Source organism: Babylonia areolata, chromosome 7 (assembly GCF_041734735.1).
Source record: "Babylonia areolata isolate BAREFJ2019XMU chromosome 7, ASM4173473v1, whole genome shotgun sequence".
In the NCBI taxonomy this organism is placed as follows: domain Eukaryota; kingdom Metazoa; phylum Mollusca; class Gastropoda; order Neogastropoda; family Buccinidae; genus Babylonia; species Babylonia areolata.
Genome location: NC_134882.1, coordinates 43,274,203 through 43,294,924, shown reverse-complemented (window position 1 = coordinate 43,294,924; position 20,722 = coordinate 43,274,203). Strand labels below are relative to the sequence as shown.

Genomic DNA, 20,722 nt, shown 5'->3' with positions numbered 1-20,722 from the left:
TAAATTAATTTTGACAAGATAATCGACTTAAGGACAGCTACTCTTCCTAGAGGTGTAATTGGTCTTTTTATCCACACGTTAAACAGTTTTTTTGTTTCATTGAACTTATCAGTTATATTTAAATCTATTATATTACTTAAATCATTAGTAAACCAGAGCCCAAGGATTTTAAACTGTGGTGGATTCCAATTCATTTTCAAATTTGATAAATAAACTGTATCACAATTACGCTTATTTCCCAGCCATACATTGCATGTTTTTTCGTGATTTAATTTAAGTCCCGAGACTGTTTCAAAATCTTCTAGTTCTTTGAACAGTTCTCCATATGATTTTTTGTCACCCTCTAAAAAATAAGACGTATCATCAGCAAACTGGCTAATCTTAAATTCTACCTCTGATATCTTAATACCTTTTATGTTTGTATTTTGACGAATTTTGCAAGCCATTATCTCTGCGCACAAAATAAACAAATATGGCGAGAGTGGGTCTCCCTGTCTACAGCCTCGTTCAATCTGTATACTTGTAGATACTTTACCATTAACTACTATTGAGGATTTCATATTGGTGTAGAACGCTTTTACCCATCTACGAATATCCTCACCAAAACCCAAATGTTTTAAAACTTTATGCATATATTTCCAACTAACTGAATCAAAAGCCTTTTCAAAGTCTATTGAAACTAATAGTCCTGGTAGATTTTTTTCCTTCAAGTAATAGATTATATCATAAATAAGCCTTAGATTATCTCCTATATATCTGCCAGATACAAAACCCGTTTGATCTTCATTAATAAGTTTATCCAAGACTGTTTTCATTCTATTTGCGATGCAGGTAGAGCCAATTTTATAAGTTACGTTTAACAGTGATATTGGACGCCAGTTTTTAAGATATTCTCTGGGTTTATCTCCTTTTGGTAGGCAAATTATGATACCTTCTCTCTGTGTAATGGACATCTCTTTTTTCTCAAACCCTTCATTTAAAGATCGTACAACAATACCACCTATCTGTTTCCAGAAAAATTTGAAGAAATCAACTGTCATTCCATCTGTTCCTGGGCTTTTACCATTTTTCATATTTTTTAGTGCTAGTGATGCCTCTTTCAAAGTTAATTTACCTTCTATCGAGTTGGCTTCTGTCTCTGTTAGTTTAGGCGAATTATTAACGTACTTTTCTAACTTAATGTCTTTTACTTCCTGCTCCTCATACAATTTGTTGTAATACTCTTTCGTTTCTTGCAGCATATCTTCTATCTTATCTAAATTTCTACCATTCTTAGATACTATTTTAAACATTTGTTTGCTAACATAATGTCTCTTTTCAAGGTTACAAAAATATTTTGATACCTTTTCTCCTTCCGCTGCCCATCTAGCTTTGCTTCTTAACAATATTCCTTGTATTTTAGTTTTTCTTAGTGTAATTAAACTATTCTTCTTCTCTTGTATTTGCTGTAAATCTTCCTCAGATTTACAACTTTTACTTTCTAAGCTTGTAATTTCTTCTTCAAGTTGCTTTTCTGTTTGTGTGTCCTTTTTCTTCTTTCTAGAACTATACTCTATTGATTTTTTCCTTATTTCCATTATCAAGGTATCTAAGAATAACTGATCCGATATGGTAAATTGTAAATGTTCTATGGGAATATTACATATTTCTGATCTATTATATACTAGTGCAGCATACTGTTCTTTTATGTTTTCAATTGTATTATTTATCATATCTACATATTCTTTATCTTTTAAAAGTGATGAGTTGAATTTCCAAAAATTCCTTGACCGAGTATCTTTTCTAAACTCAAACTTTAATGAAATAAAAGAATGATCACTCCTATAACCGAACAAAATGTCTACATCTTTTACATTAGCTAGTGAATTTTCGGATATTAAGAAGAAGTCTAATCTAGCTTGCTGCAGTGGATTTAATCTTCTCCATGTAAATCTATGTATTTCTGGGTTTATTTCCCGCCATATATCTACCAGTTCTAGATCACCTGTCAATTTAATAACTTCTGTTTGTGCCTTAGGATTGTTAACATGTTTGTAATTACTGTAATCTAATGGTGGATTCAAAACTAGATTCCAGTCCCCTCCAATTACTATTATTTCGGATTCCAGTTCTTTAACCTTATTACTTAATTCTACATAAAACTGAGGATTATCCCTATTCGGACCATAAATATTTACCAGTGCGATATCTCTTTCCATAGTTTGAATTGATATGATCAGATAGTTCCCATGAACATCCTTAATTATATTTTTTACTTTGAAATCAAAATTATTATTAAACAGAATTGCTACGCCTCTTGATTGTGATGTATATGATGCAAAAAAGCATTCATATCCCCATTCAGCTCTTATCTGTCTCTCTTGTTTACTTACAAAGTGGGTATCTTGCAAGAAATATATTGACATATTTTTTTGTCTAAGAAACTGAAAGACATCACGTCTTTTTTGAAAGTCACCTAGGCCCTGAACATTAGCTGAAATTATTGAAAGACTAGACATTAATTATAGTCTAAAGATTTCATATCTACCCCTCTGTACATGATCTGATAAACCCTGTCTGTTTTTATCAAAATCGAACATAAAAATAAAAAAAGAAAAGAATGGTTCAAAGTCAAACATAAAAATAAACAAAGAACAGAATGGTTATTACACGTATATAATGTTCCACAGAAAATACACATACATATAAAACAAAAACAAAACAATACAGCACTAACACTGAGTACTGAAAGAAAAAAAAGAAAAACAATCAAAAAGGCTGATAATCTGGACTTTCGCTCTCGAGCAAAAATTGCAATCCATAATTTTTTGAACAATATTCTTTTAAAGCATGGACAGGAGCTAACCACAAAAAAGGTACATATATAAATAAATAGATAAATAAAATTTAAAAAATAAAAATAAAAGAGGTTTGCTTGTATGTATGTGTGTGGGGGACCGGGGTTGGGTAGGGATGAGGAAGGGAGATGTGTGTGTGTGTAGGTGTGGGCGTGCAGGGAACCGAAACAAGTTCCATCAAACTGTCCTTTATCCATCCAGCTGGGCACAAACCATGTTCACTGTTCATCCTGACATGCCTCTGACCTTGACCTTCAGGCAAAACTCACGGGGGGGGCGGGGGGGGGACTTCATGCACAATTAAAAAAAAAAAAAAAATTCCTTTTCCCCTTACCTTTTTTTTTCATCATCTAAACACCTCAACCTGTCTTTGGAAAAACAACAACAACAAAAAAACAAGAACCAACAAACAAACAAACAAACAAACAAACAAAAACACAAACAAACACACACACACACACACACACATGGATGCGTGCGTGTGTGTATGTGTGTGTGTGTGTGTGTGTGTGTGCGCGCGCGCGCGCGCGCGCGCACGCGCGTGCACACGTGTGCGAACAAGTGAGGAATTGTGTATGGGTGGATGTGCTTGGGTGAGTGAGTGTGTGCGTTTTACAAATATCTGGGGGAAATAAGAAAAAAACAGCCACAACAACAAAACCACCACCACCATATTACTTTTATCACACATTTCAAAAACAGCAAATGAAACCACTTCCTGTAGGGATGAGCGGCCCGGAGGTCTGTTCTGCATTTCAAATCATACTGCATCCCTCCCCAATCAAAGAATACACACATCAAAGAAAGAAAAATCAAAACACCAAGACACCCCACTTCCCCCTTAAGTTTGAATCTTGGCATTGTTGACATCGAATAGTTTACCAAGTGAAGCAATGGAGGAGCACATATTTTAGTATTGCTATGACTGCACTTGCTACGTGTTATTAAAATGCGCGCGTTCCTGAAGGGTTGGATGCAAATATTAATTTGTGTGTGTGCAGTGTGTGTGTGTGTGTGTGTGTGTGTGTGTGTGCGCGCGCGCGCGCGCGCGCGGGAGAAGCATGTATGGCTGTGTGTGCATGGGTGGGTGAGTGAGTGAGTGCGTGCGTGCGTGCGTGCGTGTGTGTGTGTGTGTGTGTGTGTGTGTGTGTGTGTGTGTGTGTGTGTGTGTGTAGGTGTGTAGGTGTGTGGGTGTGTTGCAGAAAAGAACAAAAAACCAAAAACAAAACAGAAAAAAAAAAGAAAAAAAGGATTGATCTGTTCACAAACCCATTTAGCTGTGAAAAAACAACAACAACAAAAAAACAACAACAACAACAACAACAACAAAAATCACGTGTTCTCTGTTTACCCGTGTTGCACATGGCAGGCGCGGGTGTACATTTTCATACATTTCTATCTGTTGACATGTCCTTAAATCTGACCACTCATAATGATAATGAAAATAACTGTAACGCAGGTACAACTTCACAGACAAAAACATTCATAACTCTGGCACGCTAGACTAGACAGTAAAAATGTCAGCCGGCCAATCACATATCTCAGACGAGGAGTGAAGCAATAATCTTTACACTCAGAAAACAAGTGGGTCAAAACAACACCCAATGTCAACAATCTAAATTGGAAAGAAATCAGAATGTTGTATGTCGATTTAAAGATGTCACTTTAAAATAATATTTACCCAGAAACAAATATCTGGGGGAAAAAACAAAAAGATACAAAACTACAACTACAACAACAACAACAACAAAACCACCACCAACATATTACTTTTATCACACATTTCAAAAACAGCAAATAAAACCACTTCCTGTAGGGAGGAGCGGCCCGGAGGTCTGCTCTGCATTTCAAATCACACTGCATCCCTCCCCAATCAAATACACACACATCAAAGAAAGAAAAATCAAAACTCTGTGTTTGTGTGTGCGTGCGCGTGTGTGTGCGCGTGCGTGTGTGTGTGCTTATGCATGTGCGTGCGTGCACGCACTCATATGTGTGTGTGTGTGTGTGTGTGTGTGTGTGTGTGTGTGTGTGTGTGTGTGTTGGACTAGAGATAAATCGTGATTGCAATTCCTTCTTACATTTCAATGAAAGCTTAGGTTTTAGCTCTGTTATCTAATATTCCATATCTGCCCGGCACAGAAAAGAAAATAGTTTTTTTTTCCTTTTGTTTGTTCTCTTTTGTTGTTGTTTTTGATATTTCGACAAATTCACTCTCTGATCTGTTACCCTCGAATGTTTTCGGACATTTTTCATCTGTTTAAAATGTCACTTTTTGAATATCTCATGAAAAATAAAAATAATGTACAATGAGTAATGAAACTGTAATGAGACTGTTTACAGTAAATAAATAAGAAAATCAAGAGGTATTAATAACAGGATTGAGGGGTTCCAGTGAACAACATCCATCCCACTTTGAACAGTGCATATATAGTTGTGACAATGTCACCGCGTCACGATACAATATCACTATAGCTGTAACATCGCAGGCATTGAAGCGTTTCATTTACTTTCATTGTTTTATACATCAACCACAAATACGCATCAAAAACATCAAAAACATTTCAAAGTCACCGACATTATTACACGGGCTCTGTGTAGTTCTCCAATATCAACCTCCGTTATCTGCTTTTGACCATGAAGAAAACAGTTGTATCAACATTCAACACAAGGGTTAGGTTGTTTGGATGAGCAATATTATTCCTGTGTGCGTGTGTGTGTGTGAGTGTGCGCTCTTGTGAATATGTGTGCGTGCGTGCGTGTGCATGTATGTATGTGAGTGAGATGATTGTGTGTGCGTATGTGTGTAAACCAGGATATTTGTGGAAATGTCAAGAAGTGCATGTTTCTGGCAAAATATGAACACATGTAGATAAAATCCCGACACCCCCATCCTTCCCGTCTCATTTTTAACTCTTTCCTCTCCCAGTGTAAACAACATCATTAACAACCTCAAAAATGCGTCGTCATTTTGTTCCAGGCAATAAAGTTTGCAAAAACACAAAACGCAAATCACGAAAGAAAGAGAAAAATTGTATTAAATTCATTACACTATGATTAAAGAAAATGGGAATTGTAGAAAGGTTAAGGGGATACGAGAGGGTATTTTACCGAATTATGATTGGGCATTGAGCACAAGGGGGCTTACATGGACATCCTGACGCATTGGATCAGAAGATCAAAATCTCAAAAGAATTTTCTTCCCCCTTTTTTGATTAAGAAAAGGGAAAAAGAGAGAGAGAGAGAGAGAGAGAGAGAGAGAGAGAGAGAGAGAGAGAGAGAGAGAGAGAGAGAGAGAGAGAGAGAGAGAGATGAATGAAAGGCATCAAAAAGTGAAAAGACAATCACAGCAAACAATTCTAACATGATTCCTTACGTTATCCAATTTGTTTTTAATGAGCACCTCCTATCATCTCTTTTTTGAAAGTGTCTTCCAAATTCATGTTGATGTCAACTTTAGATATTTTGCCATTTTTTAATTTCACTAATATTTTTCCATTCGATGTCCACGCAGAAAGAGTTGCAGAGTGTTTTTGTGCGTTCATTAGTAGGTTATAATTCAGTTTGGTTAAGTCCTCACCAATCGATATCCCACTCTGTTTCAACTTTCTCCGGTTCTCTAGCACACTTTTCTTTTTTTGCCGAGAGTAGAACCTCACCAAGATGGGGCGTGGTTTGCCAGTTCCAGGACGACCTGAGCGGTGAGCCATTTCTATGTCCTCTGCATCCACCGAAACACCCACCTTGTTGGTAAAGATCTCTGTACATTTTTTTTACACAGTCTTCAACACTTTCGCCTTTTCCCTGAGTTTCTTCCTTGACACCAAAAACACGCACGTTCCACATACGACCGTGTTGTTCCAGGTCATTCTGTGCCCACCTATAGTTCTTTATCTCAGTCTTTTGCTGTTCCAGTGGACCACGCAGGCTAAAGTTTTCATCTTTTAATTTTTTTACGTCTGTGTTTAATTTGTCCTTATCTTTCTGAAGTTCGAAGATAACACTTTTTAACCAGTCTATCTGTTCAGTTAGATTTGCTGCCAGTTTGTCCATATCGTCACGTATTTGTTTAACGTCTTTCTGGGTATCCATTAACATTTCTAGCTTTTTGTTGATTTCTTCTAATTTAACATAAAGAGCCATGTCTTTATCTTCATGTATACTGTTATCACTCACTTGTTTCTTCTTGCTTTGCCTTGTCTCTCTCGTCTCCGGGCTTTCACACAGTGAAGAAGAACTCTCCTGTGTCTTCTTGCTGCCAGTCTTTCCAAAATATTTTGACACAGAGGTGCTCATTGCGCTGACTGCTACCGCTGCATATTTTCAAAAGGAAAGAAAAATAGTAGTAAAAAGAAAAAAAAAGAAAGAAAAGAAAGAAAGAACGGAAAGCTCAAGTCACATAAGGCTCAGCACTTTTTCTCGTGAAAACTGCTAAGTTCACATCTCTGCAGTGAGCAAAGTTGGTGGACGGGAGAGCTGGTCGGAAAACGTCCGCACCGTCCGACGAACGGAAGTCAAGTCTTTTTCGTCCCTTTGGTTCAGAGTAATGGATGTGTGTGGAAGTTAGGTGAGAAAGCGCCTTGATTTGTTTCCGCACGATATAAGTGCTGTGTTAGTACATTTCTTCTCCTTCTTATGATCAGTTGTTGTTGTTGTTTTTGTTCTTCTTCTTCTTCTTCTTCTTCTTATTATTATTATTATTATTATTATTATTATTATAATAATTATCAGTAGTAGTAGTATCTTGTTGTTGCTCTTCTTCTTCTTCAGGGGAGACGATTGGTAGGAACAATCTTGAAGTGTTCAACAGTACACTTGATTACAAAGCAAACAACAAAAGCAAAAAGAGTATCAACAAATTTAAAGCTTACACTATGCTAACACGTTGCACTTCAATTTTAACGTGACGGCTGTTGAGGAGTGGATTATCCCAGGTCTGCATGTTTCGTACTGATGTAAAAAGAACTCATGGCAGCAAGAGATTGGTGTCTGTTTAGTTACATGGAATATTTGAATCTTGTATGACAGTCAGTCGTGCCCGACTATGACCACAAGAACAGCAGAAGAGGCAACTGCTGTCCCAACTATCTGGGTTAGAATCTGATTATAGTGGACTGTGTCTTGCCTAAGTTGCATCCTCACTCTCTCGGCCAAGAGGGTTTTAGGACAGTCAGCATTGGGATGGTTCCTAAAGGCCAACCAGTCCCCCCAAGGCTGCAGCACTAAGAGCCAGTGCAGTTTTGCCACCTAATTTCAGAGTAATAGTCCTTCACAAAAGACTAAGCTGTAAATGACTTTCCATTGCAGTGAAGAAACCATTGATCGAACAGCTCTCACGTGGAATATTTACTCAACTAGAAAAGGAGGCGCAGTGGCCGAGTTTATCAGACATTGGACTTGTGATCCAGTGTTCACCAGTGATCAGGGTTCGAGGTCCCGTTTCGGCATGGTGTTATGTCCTTGGGAAAGGTTGGGGAAGATTAAAACTGCGGACCTTGAAGAGGATTGGGCCCCGCCTACCTATACCCAGACCTAGACGCAATGGATATGAATCCACTGTCCTGATGGCCATAAAACAAAGGTTATGGGACCTTTATGCCTAACCCTTTCAACTTTTAACTACAAAACTTTTAACAGTAAAAATGTACAAACACAAACAGAATATACATCGACGTTTCGATCATACGATTTTCATGCAGAATCAACAACGCACCCCCCCCCAACCCCCTCCCCGGCACATTACCAAGAACAACAGCCCCTTCCCACTGACCCACAATGAAAGCGACGACAGGGTCAGCAGAACTGGCGGGATGCACGTGCGCCTGTCCACTGCTGTCCACGCTGACCTTCTGCTGACAGTTGCTGATGAGGTCACAGTACTGACCGGCCGGCAGGCCTGTCTGGAACGTCTGGTCAAAGCCACGCTTGCCCATGGCAAAGAACCCCTGTAGTTTGAAGACAGAGGTGACGGCTATATACGGCAAGGGTCTGGGGTGACTGGTTTCAATAAGATGGGTGGCACAGTGTGGTAGGGTAATTTGTATTGTATGGGTTGGTATGTATTGAATGTCTGGTCCAAGCCGCACTTGCCCCTGGCGAAGGACCACTGAGGACAGAATGGGAGGGACAGACCATCAGGAGGTGGTAGGTGGGAGTGGAGTGGGAGAGAGAGAGAGAGAGAGAGAGAGTCAGACAGTCTGAGGAAAGCAACAACTTGGAAAGCAGCATGTGTGTGCGAAACTGGAATGAAAATACAGCCTGCAAAACCAAACAACAACACACAACAGCCTCATGAATACGTAAAGTAGTCAAGTGGAAAAAGTAAAGCAAGTAAATAAGTATATAAATCCATCAATCAATCCATTAGTCAGAAAGCATTCCAACAATGAGTCCATGCTTCCGCCAAGACCTGTCACACAGTTATCCAAAATTACCTCCCGTATTTCCCGTTGAATGGACAACCTTTTTCGCCTCCACCGTGTCTTGAAGAATCCTGTATAGATATCTTCTGTTGGTGAGTCGCTAAACTCAACTGAACTCTTTGTCCAGAAGGTAAAAGAAAGAGAGAGAGAGAGAGAGAGAAACAACAGAGACTAAAGATAAAAAACAACAACAGAAAACCGCAAACACATTTAACTCCTCCCCAAACTGGCCTTGTTCCCGCGGGAGAAAGCCACCACGTCGTTGCCGCTGTAGTAGTTGAGCACGGGCGTGCCGGCCACGTGGTTCCGGAAGAGCGCCATGCCTCGGATGGAGGGCCAGCGGTGCTCACACACCCACCCCCCTCCGCACTGCCCCGCCCCGTCCACCGGCACATCTGCTGTGCTGAAGTCGGCGAGATGCGGGGGGCCCTGATCGCTGTTGTCGCCGAACTCGTAGGAGCTCATCACCCTGTTGTGTGGTCAGTACAAGGGTCACCACCCTGTTGTGTGGTCAGTACAATGGTCATCACCCTGTTGTGTGGTCAGTACAAAGCTCATCACCCTGTTGTGTGGTCAGTACAATGGTCATCACCCTGTTGTGTGGTCAGTACAATGGTCATCACCCTGTTGTGTGGTCAGTACAATGGTCACCACACTGTTGTGTGGTCAGTACAAAGGTCATCACTGTTGTGTGGTCAGTACAAAGGTCATCACCCTGTTGTGTGGTCAGTACAAAGGTCACCAAACTCTTGTGTGGTCAGTACAAAGGTCATCACCCTGTTGTGTGGTCAGTACAAAGGTCATCACTGTTGTGTAGTCAGTACAAAGGTCATCACTGTTGTGTGGTCAGTTAATAAAGGTGATTGGTCAGTTTAAAGGTTGTCACTCTGTTGTGTGGTCAGTTTAAAGGTCGTCACTCTGTTGTGTGGTCAGTTTAAAGGTCATCGGTCAGTTTAAAAGTTGTCACTTTGTAGGGTGGTCAGTTTAAAGGTCATCACTCTGGTCAGTTTAAAGGTCATCACCCTGTTGTGTATTCATTTCAACTCCTTGAGCCCTGCTAACAAGCTTTGCCCTTGTGTCAAAATTCGTCTCATCAAAACGGGTTTCACGTGTCCATATATAAATGCATAAACCGCCAAGAAAGGGAATTAACTTCAACAACAACAACAGTTCACCTGGTAAACATGTAGTCCCAGTCCCTGAACAACTAAACGCGCAACAACAGTTCACCTGTTAAAGCCACAACAACGACAACAGTTCACCTGGTAAAGCCACAACAATGACAACTGTTCACCTGGTAACGCCACAACAACGACAACTGTTCACCTGGTAAAGCCACAACAACGACAACAGTTCACCTGGTAAAGCCACAACAACGACAACAGTTCACCTGGTAAAGCCACAACAACGACAACAGTGCACCTGGTAAAGCCACAACAACGACAACAGTGCACCTGGTAAAGCCACAACAACGACAACAGTGCACCTGGTAAAGCCACAACAACGACAACAGTTCACCTGGTAAAGCCACAACAATGACAACAGTTCACCTGGTAAAGCCACAACAACGACAACAGTTCACCTGGTAAAGCCACAACAATGACAACAGTTCACCTGGTAAAGCCACAACAACGACAACAGTTCACCTGGTAAAGCCACAACAATGACAACAGTTCACCTGGTAAAGCCACAACAACCACAACAGTTCACCTGGTAAAGCCACAACAACGACAACAGTTCACCTGGTAAAGCCACAACAACAACAGTTCACCTGGTAAAGCCACAACAACCACAACAGTTCACCTGGTAAAGCCACAACAACCACAACAGTTCACCTGGTAAAGCCACAACGACAACAGTTCACCTGGTAAAGCCACAACAACGACAACAGTTCACCTGGTAAAGCCACAACAACGACAACAGTTCACCTGGTAAAGCCACAACAACGACAACAGTTCACCTGGTAAAGCCACAACAACCACAACAGTGCACTTGGTAAAGCCACAACAACGACAACAGTGCACCTGGTAAAGCCACAACAATGACAACAGTTCACCTGGTAAAGCCACAACAACGACAACAGTTCACCTGGTAAAGCCACAACAACGACAACAGTTCACATGGTGAACCCAAAGTCCCAATACCTGAACAACTGAAACTGCCACAACAACCACAACAGTTCAACTAGTAAAGCCGAAGTTCTAGGCCCTCAACCTACTACAACAAGCACAACAGTTTACCTGGTAAAGCCGCAGTCCCAGGCCCCCAATCTACCACAACAACAACCACAACAGTTCACCTGGTAAAGCCACAACAACCACAACAGTTCACCTGGTAAAGCCACAAGGACCACAGTTCACCTGGTAAAGCCACAACAACCACAACAGAACACCTTGTAAAGCCGCAGTCCCAGGCCCCCAATCTACCACAACAACAACCACAACAGTTCACCTGGTAAAGCCACAACAACCACGACAGAACACCTGGTAAAGCCACAACAACCACGACAGAACACCTGGTAAAGCCGCAGTCCCAGGCCCTCAATCTACCACAACAACAACAACAGTTCACCTGGTAAAGCCACAACAACCACAACAGTTCACCTGGTAAAGCCACAACAACCACAACAGTGCACCTGGTAAAGCCACAACAACCACAACAGAACACCTGGTAAAGCCACAACAGTTCACCTGGTAAAGCCGTAGTCCCAGGCCAGCGTGAAGGCAGTGGCCAGGCGGTAGTCGAGGGGTCTTTCGTGGGTGGTGATGCGACCCCCGCCCCCGTGGCCCCTCTGGTTGTCGTGGTTGTCGACGAAGACGAGGGCGTGGTCGTTGTCGGCCATGCCCCAGCCGTAGTCCACCACGCCTCGCAGCCTGCCGAAGTCATGGACGCCCTCCGTGATCTTTTGGCAGTAGCGGAACTCCGTCACCCGTCCCAGGCTGTAGTACTCGTTCACCTGCACCCCGGGTAGGGGGAGTCAGGGTATGTGTATGTGTGTGTGTGTGGGGGGGGGGGCGCGTGGGGGTGGTGGTGTGGGGGGGTGAAACATTAAACAATGTTAAAGGTCCCGTTTTACAACAAAAATAACAGCAACAGAAACGACAGCGATGACCATCTCCCATTGCAACAAATGAAATCCCAACCGGAGGAGAGACCTCCCCTCCCTCAACACACACACACACACACACACACACCAAAAAACAAAACACTGTTCCCACAGCACTGAACGCCCAAATCTCGCCCTTTCTCCAAAGTTCGACCGGAAAATCAAACTGAACGTCTGGTCACTCAGATAAACCGATGTCCCTGTGTGCAGCACGCACTTTGCGTGCTGAAAAAGAACCTACTGCAAAATAAATGCTGCCATCTGGCAATTTCTTATAGACGAAATCCAGTGTGATTGGCATACAAATATATACAGGCATGCAACTCAAGGCCTCACAAAGCGCATCGGGTTCTGCTGTTGGTCCAGCAGAATCAAGAGCGTATTATGGATTCGCCCGAAAGGACTGACGCCTCCCTGAGAAACCGAAACTGAAAAACAACAACTGAAACTGTTAAACATCAAAAACAAAGTTTTCATCTTCACAAATTGATGACTGACAAATAAAATCAACATCTGGTGCAGAGGAATACTGTCTGTTGCTGGTTGCCACAAAGAGCTGAACACGTACCTCAGTCTTTGTAGGTTGTATTTTTGATTGGGTACAATTGTTTTATGACTGTGTACTATGATTTGTGTGTGTTCGCGCGCGCGTGCTTGTGTGTGTCGTGTGTGTGTTTGGATGCGTGTGTGGGAGGGGATATGAATAATTTGATAATGTTTTGTATCTTGTGTTAAATTTTTCCTTTTTGATATTCATTTCTTTTTTCTTTCTTTTCTATTTGTAAACGCCTAGGGCTGACTTTCAAGATAAGGCGAAAATGCTCATAATAATCATCATCATCATCATCATCATCATCGGCAATGTCCACATTTCTTCCCCTCCGCTCCTGTGTGTGTGACTGGCGGAGTGAACGTCCACGCCTTGTGAACACTGCTCATTCCGTCATGAGGGGATGAATTGTGGATATTGCCGAACCATCATCATCCTTCTCCTCCTCCTCCTCCTCCTCATCATCATCATCATCATCTAGCGTACGACGACACAGCTGCTGGCCTGACTGACCTTGATGGCCCCGTCGTTCTGGTCGATCACCTCGTGCATGTAGAAGGGCCTGCCGCCAAAGCGGGTATCCCGGGTGGCCGCTTGGATGGCCTCCAGGTCCCGGGGCCACATGTGCTTGGAGGCGTCCACCCGGAACCCAGCCACCCCGAGGTCCAGCAGGTGGTCAAAGTACCCCACGATCATCTTCCGCACGTGCTCCTGGCTCTGGGAGGGGTGGAGGGGGTGGGGGTGGGGTGAGGAGGGGGTGAGTGCACATATAAAGCTATATGAACGTTTTACAGCCTTTTGTTATAATGTCGTCGTTATGCTGTCTACATGTGAGCTGTCCACCACCTGTATGAATATGGGATATTGTGATTTGACCTGTGCATTAATTGGGCATTGCGAAGTATTGTGATATTGGTGTTGAATATTGTGATATGACAAGCTCATCGTTTGGGTATTGTGATGTATGTTGTACTGGGTATAACATGTGTTCGAATGTTTGGTTGGATGTCCTGGGTTACACAGGAGTTTTCGTTTTAATATCTAAACGCATTTTTTACACGTCGGGTTTTACATCGTAGACTACAGCGCGGTAGAGCATGCTGTACATGGAATGGCGCTGCGTAGATGAGATGATGATGATGGATGGTGATGAAGGTGATGATGGTGACAATGACAATGATGAGAATAACGACACAGGAAATGAATGATGAGTGCCCAATGACACCTGTAAGTCGGCTCTACCCAGGTAAGCAGCCTGTTGTGCAAATAACCCCATGTTTGTAAAGCACTTACAACTTGGTCTCTGACAGAGGATATGCGCTGTATAAGTATCATCATCATCGTCATCATTATCAGCATCATCATCATCATCATCGTCATGATCATCACCATCACCATCAATATCATCATCATCATCGTTGTCATCGTCACCATCGTAACCATCATCATCACCACAATCATCATCACCATCATCACTATCATCACCACCACCATCATCATCATCATAATCACCATCATCATCCATCATCATCATCATCACCACCATCATCATGATCATCACCACCATAATTATTATTAACAACAACATCATCATCATCACCACCACCACCCCCACCACCATCACCCATCATCACCACCACCGTCACCATTATCACCACCCCCACCCTCACCATCATCACCATCATCATCATTGTCACCACCACCACCACCACTATCACCACGATCATCATCACCAACACCACCACCACCATCACCACCATCATCACCACAACCACCACCATCATCATCACCACCACCACCACCACCATCATCACCATCACCACCACCACTACCTCCACCACCATCATCACCACCACCACCACCATCATCATCACCACCACCACCACCACCATCACTACCTCCACCACCATCATCACCACCACCACCATCACCACCACCACCATCATCATCACCACCACCACAACCATCACCATCATCACCACCACCACAACCACCACCATCACCACCACCAGCACCATCATCACCATCATCACCACCACCACAACCACCACCATCACCACCACCACCACCTCCACCATCACCACCACCACCTCCACCATCATCACCATCACCACCACCACCTCCACCATCATCACCATCATCACCACCACCACCACCTCCACCATCATCATCGTCATCAGCCCACCTGTCCGAGGCCCGCCAGCCTACCTGGTCCAGGTCAGTCAGACTCAACAGGTAACAGTTCCGGACGTTGTTGGGGTCCCCGTAGTTGTTGACGTGGCCGTCTCCGGAGGGGCACTTTGAGCGGGGGTTGAAGTTGGCGGCGGAATAGGGCACCCCGGGGTAGCTGAGAGACCCCCCGTCAAAAGAGGTCCCGCCCCACCCCCTGCCGCTGTACTCTGACCCCGCCATGTGGTTCACCACCACACCCGCGTAGATTCTAGGGGTGGGGGGTGGGGAGTTAAAAACAACAACAACAAAATCAAAAAAGACGAAGAAGATGTGATGGTAACGGCAGTCAATAATGTCCCCGTGAACACCTCTGCGCATAATGACAATAACTAACAATAATAATTTACATCTATATAGCGCATTTGCATTTCATTCCCCACTCCCCGCCTCCCCATCAATACTCCCCTCCATCCCTACCCCCACCCGGTACCCCCACCCACCCACACACGGAAGTTCAACACAACTGAAGATTGGAAACCACCCACCCATCCACCCACCCACCAATGACGCCCTCTAGAAAACGCATCCCTGCAACACGCACTCAGGCACACGAACGCACGGACACTCACCAACACCCCGCCACAGACACATACACGGCAAACAGCCTCTCCACAACAAAACGCACACCAAAAAGCAGATCACACTAAAAAAAAAATAATAATAATAATAAAATAAAAAAGCAAAAAAAACAAAACAAAAAAAACAAACAAAAAAAAACAAACCAATAGAGGCAAGGCCTTCAAGACTCACTTGTGATAAATTAAGTCCCCTAGCATTAATTACAGAGTAATTTCCCTTTTTTACTATCTGCACCAAAACATTTGCAAAATAAATAAAAATTCCATGCTTAGCAAAAGAAGTTCCTGTTTGAACAAAAAATGATTATAATGACTCCTCTTGTTGCTGTGTCAGAATAAGAGGTCAAAGTGCCAAGTTTAGAGAATACAAAAAATATAAATATAACAGTAAATGCAGTTTGCATATAATTAGGCTTCTTTTTTTCTTTTTTTTTTGTGCCAATCCCAGAGGTGCAATATTGTTTTAAACAAGATGACTGCAAAGAACTGAATTTTTCCTATTTTTATGCCAAATTTGGTGTCAACTGACAAAGTATTTGCAGAGAAAATGTCAATGTTAAAGTTTACCACGGACACACACACACACACAGAGACACACACACACACACACACACACACACACACACACAGACAACCGAACACAGGGTTAAAACACACTCACTTTGTTTACACAAGTGAGTCAACAAAAACCAACCATCCACGCAAAGCCCATCATTTTCCCCCAGCTGATGGCCCGTTTTCTCCTCTCCACCACATGTATCGTTTTCAGTTTCTGTTTGTCAGCTGCATGTATTGTTCTAACTTTCGTTTTGTTTTGTTTTGTTTATAATTCATGCTACAATGTACACATTTCTACCTGTAGAAACGTCCGTCACATATTTAGTGTGTGTATGTATGTATGCATGTATGCACACACACACACACACACACACACACACACACACACACACACACACTACGCACCCCTGCTTAGCGCTCGACTCCCCCCCCCCCTCCCCCCCACCCACGCTCACACCTCCTGAAAGAGAGAGAGAAAAAAAAATGAAAGAAGAAGAAGAAAACTTGACATCACTGATTATGTTCTACCTGACTCCCACGGCGTTACATCGTTGGACCATGTCTTTAAACTCCGCTTCGTTACCTCCCCTGGACACTAGCTTGTAGCTGACGGGTTGGTAGCGTTGCCACCAGGGGTAGGGGGGGCTGGTGATGCGCACGTGCTCATTTGGTGGTGACACCTGGCGAGGAAACAAGTAACAGAACGACGTGTGAGTTTGGCAATATCCTCAGTTCTTCCTGTACTTTTCCCTTTATAGGACGGAAACAAGTTGTAAATTGGTTAATAGCATTATAATATATACTGTACATTTCTTCCCCTCCACTCTTTGACTGGCCTTCTTTACGTCTCTTGACAGAGGAAGAAATTTTGAGTATATTATAATTATTACAATGTTATTCAAACAAATTTATGGTTTTTCCGTCTTAGGAACGAAACTGAATGGAAGAAACATGGAAAGAAATATGGATACTTCCGTATGTTTTACAGACCAAAGTTCAAGATTTGCTCTGTGTGTGTGTGTGTGTGTGTGTGTGTGTGTGTGTGTGTGTGTGTGTGTAAAACACGGGTGCGGTGGTCAAATGATTGGAATGCTGGATTCTCGCCCGAGTTTCCTGAATCGGACGGATCCCCGTTGCACCATGAGGGGGGAATGAGGGGGGGGGGGGGGGGAGGGGGGGGCGTTAAGAATGGAGATGCTTCCGATCTTTCCCGTGCCTGAATCACATTCGTGTGTGCACACGCACGCAGATCAAATACATACTTTAAAGATCCTGTAGTCCATCAGTGTCAGCGTTCGATGGGTTATGGAAACAAGAGCATACCCAGCATGTGCATCCCATAAAACGGAGTATGGCTGCCTACCTGGTGAGGTAGGTTTACAAAACAGTCATACACGTAAAATGTTATACGTGTGTGTGTGTGTGTGTGTGTGTGTGTGTGTGTGTGTGGTGCGCACGTGACTGAAACCTGATTGAATGATACAGGAAACGAATGATGAGCGCCCAATTGCAGCTGTCAGTTGGCGCTACTCAGGTAGGCAGCCTGTTGTGCAAATGACTCCGTGATTTTCTTAAGCACTTAGCGAGTTTGATCTCTAACCAAGGAATTAGCGCTGTATATAAGTATCCATATTTTCATCGTCATGACGATCATCATAAAGCAATGCATAAACAAATCTGCTCCATCCTCATTTTGTGACTGCCTGTACCTCTTCACCCCATCTCGCCTTCAGCTTCAGATCCACTTTTGGTCCAAGTTTCAAACACTCCGCTGTTCAATCTCCGTCTCTGGACCTCAGTTACACTTGGAGTGATCTCCCTCTTTCCCTTCCTCCAATCCCTGCACTCAGCCCAGTCTTTCCAGTCTGGCCATAAATCCTACCTCTTTTCAAAGTTGCCCTTGCCTTTTTCTCCGTCCATATTTTTCCCAGCCTTCTATCTACACGTAGTTACAAGTTTTGTCTTCCATCCCTTTGATTCAGAGTTATGCATGTGTGTGAAAGTTTGGTGTCAGTGAAAGCACTGAGTTGTTTTCGCACAATATTAATTCAGCGCTTCACGAATACATTTTTTATTGTTGTCACAAAGCTGTGCCCGTGTGGGGTGCATGGTGTCCTCGTGGGTGGCTGTTGGATACTCCCCATGCATGCAGTCATGAATTGCATGAATTTCTGTCTCCTTGCCGGTCAGCAAGTGTCACTCCATGAAATAGTTGGATTCCTCAAGTGTTTTTTTTATGAACGCTCAACTTAAAATAATTGTAAGGATACCAAGGTACTATCATATAATTCATCCATATCTATTTTCTCCAGGAATGCAAAGATAAGAAAAGAGACCTGGTCCATCTCTATGCCTTCATCACCACCTCCTGCCGCCATTCTTTCTCTCCCCTCCCCTCTCTTTTCCTCCCTCATTCTGTCCGATCTATCTTTCCCAACCCTCTCTTTTCTTCAATCCATGTCTCCCCCTACCCTCCCCCCCCTCCCCACACACACACAAACATACACACCCCTCCTCCCCGCCCCCATCCCCGCCCCCCCCCCCCCCCCCCCAATCTATCCTCCATGTCGCCCCCCACCCCCACCCCCACCCCTCATTCCATCTATTCTCCCCGTGCCTTACCATCCTCTTTTTCTTCTCTCGTCCCCCCCTGCCCCCCCCCCCCCCTCCCCCGCCTCCTCACTCCAGTCTCCCCCCCCTCACCCCCCCCCACCACCACTCCCGCCTTCTGTGCTTACATCGACCTATTCCTTTTACTCGTCCAAACTCCTCTCTTGTGTCTCGGCCTCTCCCTGGCTCACATGATCTCTTTGTCTCTCCTCTCTTCTCGTGTCAGTTCTTAGGATTGTGTCTGTTCCATATGCCGATTTAAAAACAATTATTGTACTCTTCCCGATCTCATCTTTGTACAGTGCTTTAAGATAAGATAAGAATAACTTTATTATCTCCAACTGGAGAAATTTGGTCAGGTGCATTATCACAACATAGACAAGTAAACAACATGGGGACCATAACTGTAAAAGCCAACAACAGCCCCAACAAATATTACGAAGATACAAATGTAAAAAATATCACATACATCGTTTCATACATACATCCACACACTGCAGGTAATAACTAGTATTCTTAATGTAAAAACAGAAAGAATTAAGAAACATTATTTGAATATAATTATAAACATAGCCTACTATACTGCACATTGATTATAATAGACAGATAAGATAAGAATAAAGATGAATTGCGGAAAACCACAACCAGATAATCAGCACACACCCGCACCGCACCCCCCCCCCCCCCCCCCCCCCCCCCCACCACCACCCCACACACGCGGATAACTTGATTAAACAAGAGTAATAAACATATGTTCTCAAATAAAAGCATTTCATATATTCGCTTTTAAAAACATTGCAATTAATTATTACGTCGATCCTCTCTGTCTCCCTTTCCTCTCTTCTCTTTATCAGTCAACAATAAATGATACTATCGATGCACGCACAGTGAGTGTTATTTTCCCTCTGTGTGTATCACATGTACTCAACCGACCAGTTGGTGTGGTTATTGTAACTGACTGTGGGAACAATGCCAAAATGAGCTTCATTTTTTTTTCTGTCAGTCATTTGAAATAATTATGTTAGTTTTCCATGTACCCCCACGAGGCTCCCTGCAATAAACCAACAAGCCTTGCCTGATGATTTATTAACATTTTGTATACTGCCAGAGCCTAAAATTAAAGCTATTTAGGCAGTAACTGACCTGCATGCTATTAAAAAAAAGGATCATTATATACATGAACTAAATATAAGATTGCCTGATCCGATACTGAAACATACATGTTACTTCCTAAGTACACTGCATAAAACAAGTCACAATAAGATACAACATCACATACACTAGATTTGACACAAATGATCCAAACGGGGGCACTGCATAAAAAACTTGTACGCAAGACAAAAGTTGCCAGGGATAAGTAAACCAAAAATATGAATATTAAAATAAAATATACAGTGATCGAGATTACGATATCAATTAAAGGAGTAAAAATATCTGTATGTGTACAGCCCAATGCAGTAAATAATTAAAATGTCACTTTGTGAAAAAAAAACAAACAAAAAAAAACAAACACATCGGAACCTGAGTAAAGTTGATAAAATCTGACCCATTACATTAAACATTACGATAAGACTAAATGAACAATTACAATGTACGAGCATTCAAATCACACATTATTTGTATTTTTGTATTTGTATTTCTTTTTGTCTCAACAGATTTCTCTGTGTGAAATTCAGGCTGGGGGAGAGCGCGTCGCAACACTACAGCGCCCTGAATGACTAGCGTCCAGACCACCACTCAAGGTCTAGTGGATCGAGGGGGAGAAAAATTTAATATCGGCGGCTGAGCCGTGATTGGAACCAGCACGCTCAGATTCTCTCGCTTCCTAG

At 42.7% G+C, this 20,722-nt stretch overlaps 1 protein-coding gene across 1 annotated transcript in view; it reads right to left on the bottom strand.

Annotated features, from left to right (window-relative positions):
- Window positions 1-20,722, bottom strand: part of LOC143283850 (uncharacterized) — a 42,354-nt gene that overhangs the window by 19,108 nt on the left and 2,524 nt on the right. The window contains exons 3-9 of the mRNA XM_076590227.1: window positions 16,812-16,963; window positions 15,124-15,355; window positions 13,429-13,632; window positions 11,950-12,215; window positions 9,491-9,728; window positions 8,608-8,782; window positions 6,418-6,597 (exon numbers count right to left, since the gene is read on the bottom strand). Coding sequence (XP_076446342.1) covers window positions 6,418-6,597; window positions 8,608-8,782; window positions 9,491-9,728; window positions 11,950-12,215; window positions 13,429-13,632; window positions 15,124-15,355; window positions 16,812-16,963 — 1,447 coding nt within the window. The remainder of the gene's footprint in view (window positions 1-6,417; window positions 6,598-8,607; window positions 8,783-9,490; window positions 9,729-11,949; window positions 12,216-13,428; window positions 13,633-15,123; window positions 15,356-16,811; window positions 16,964-20,722) is intronic.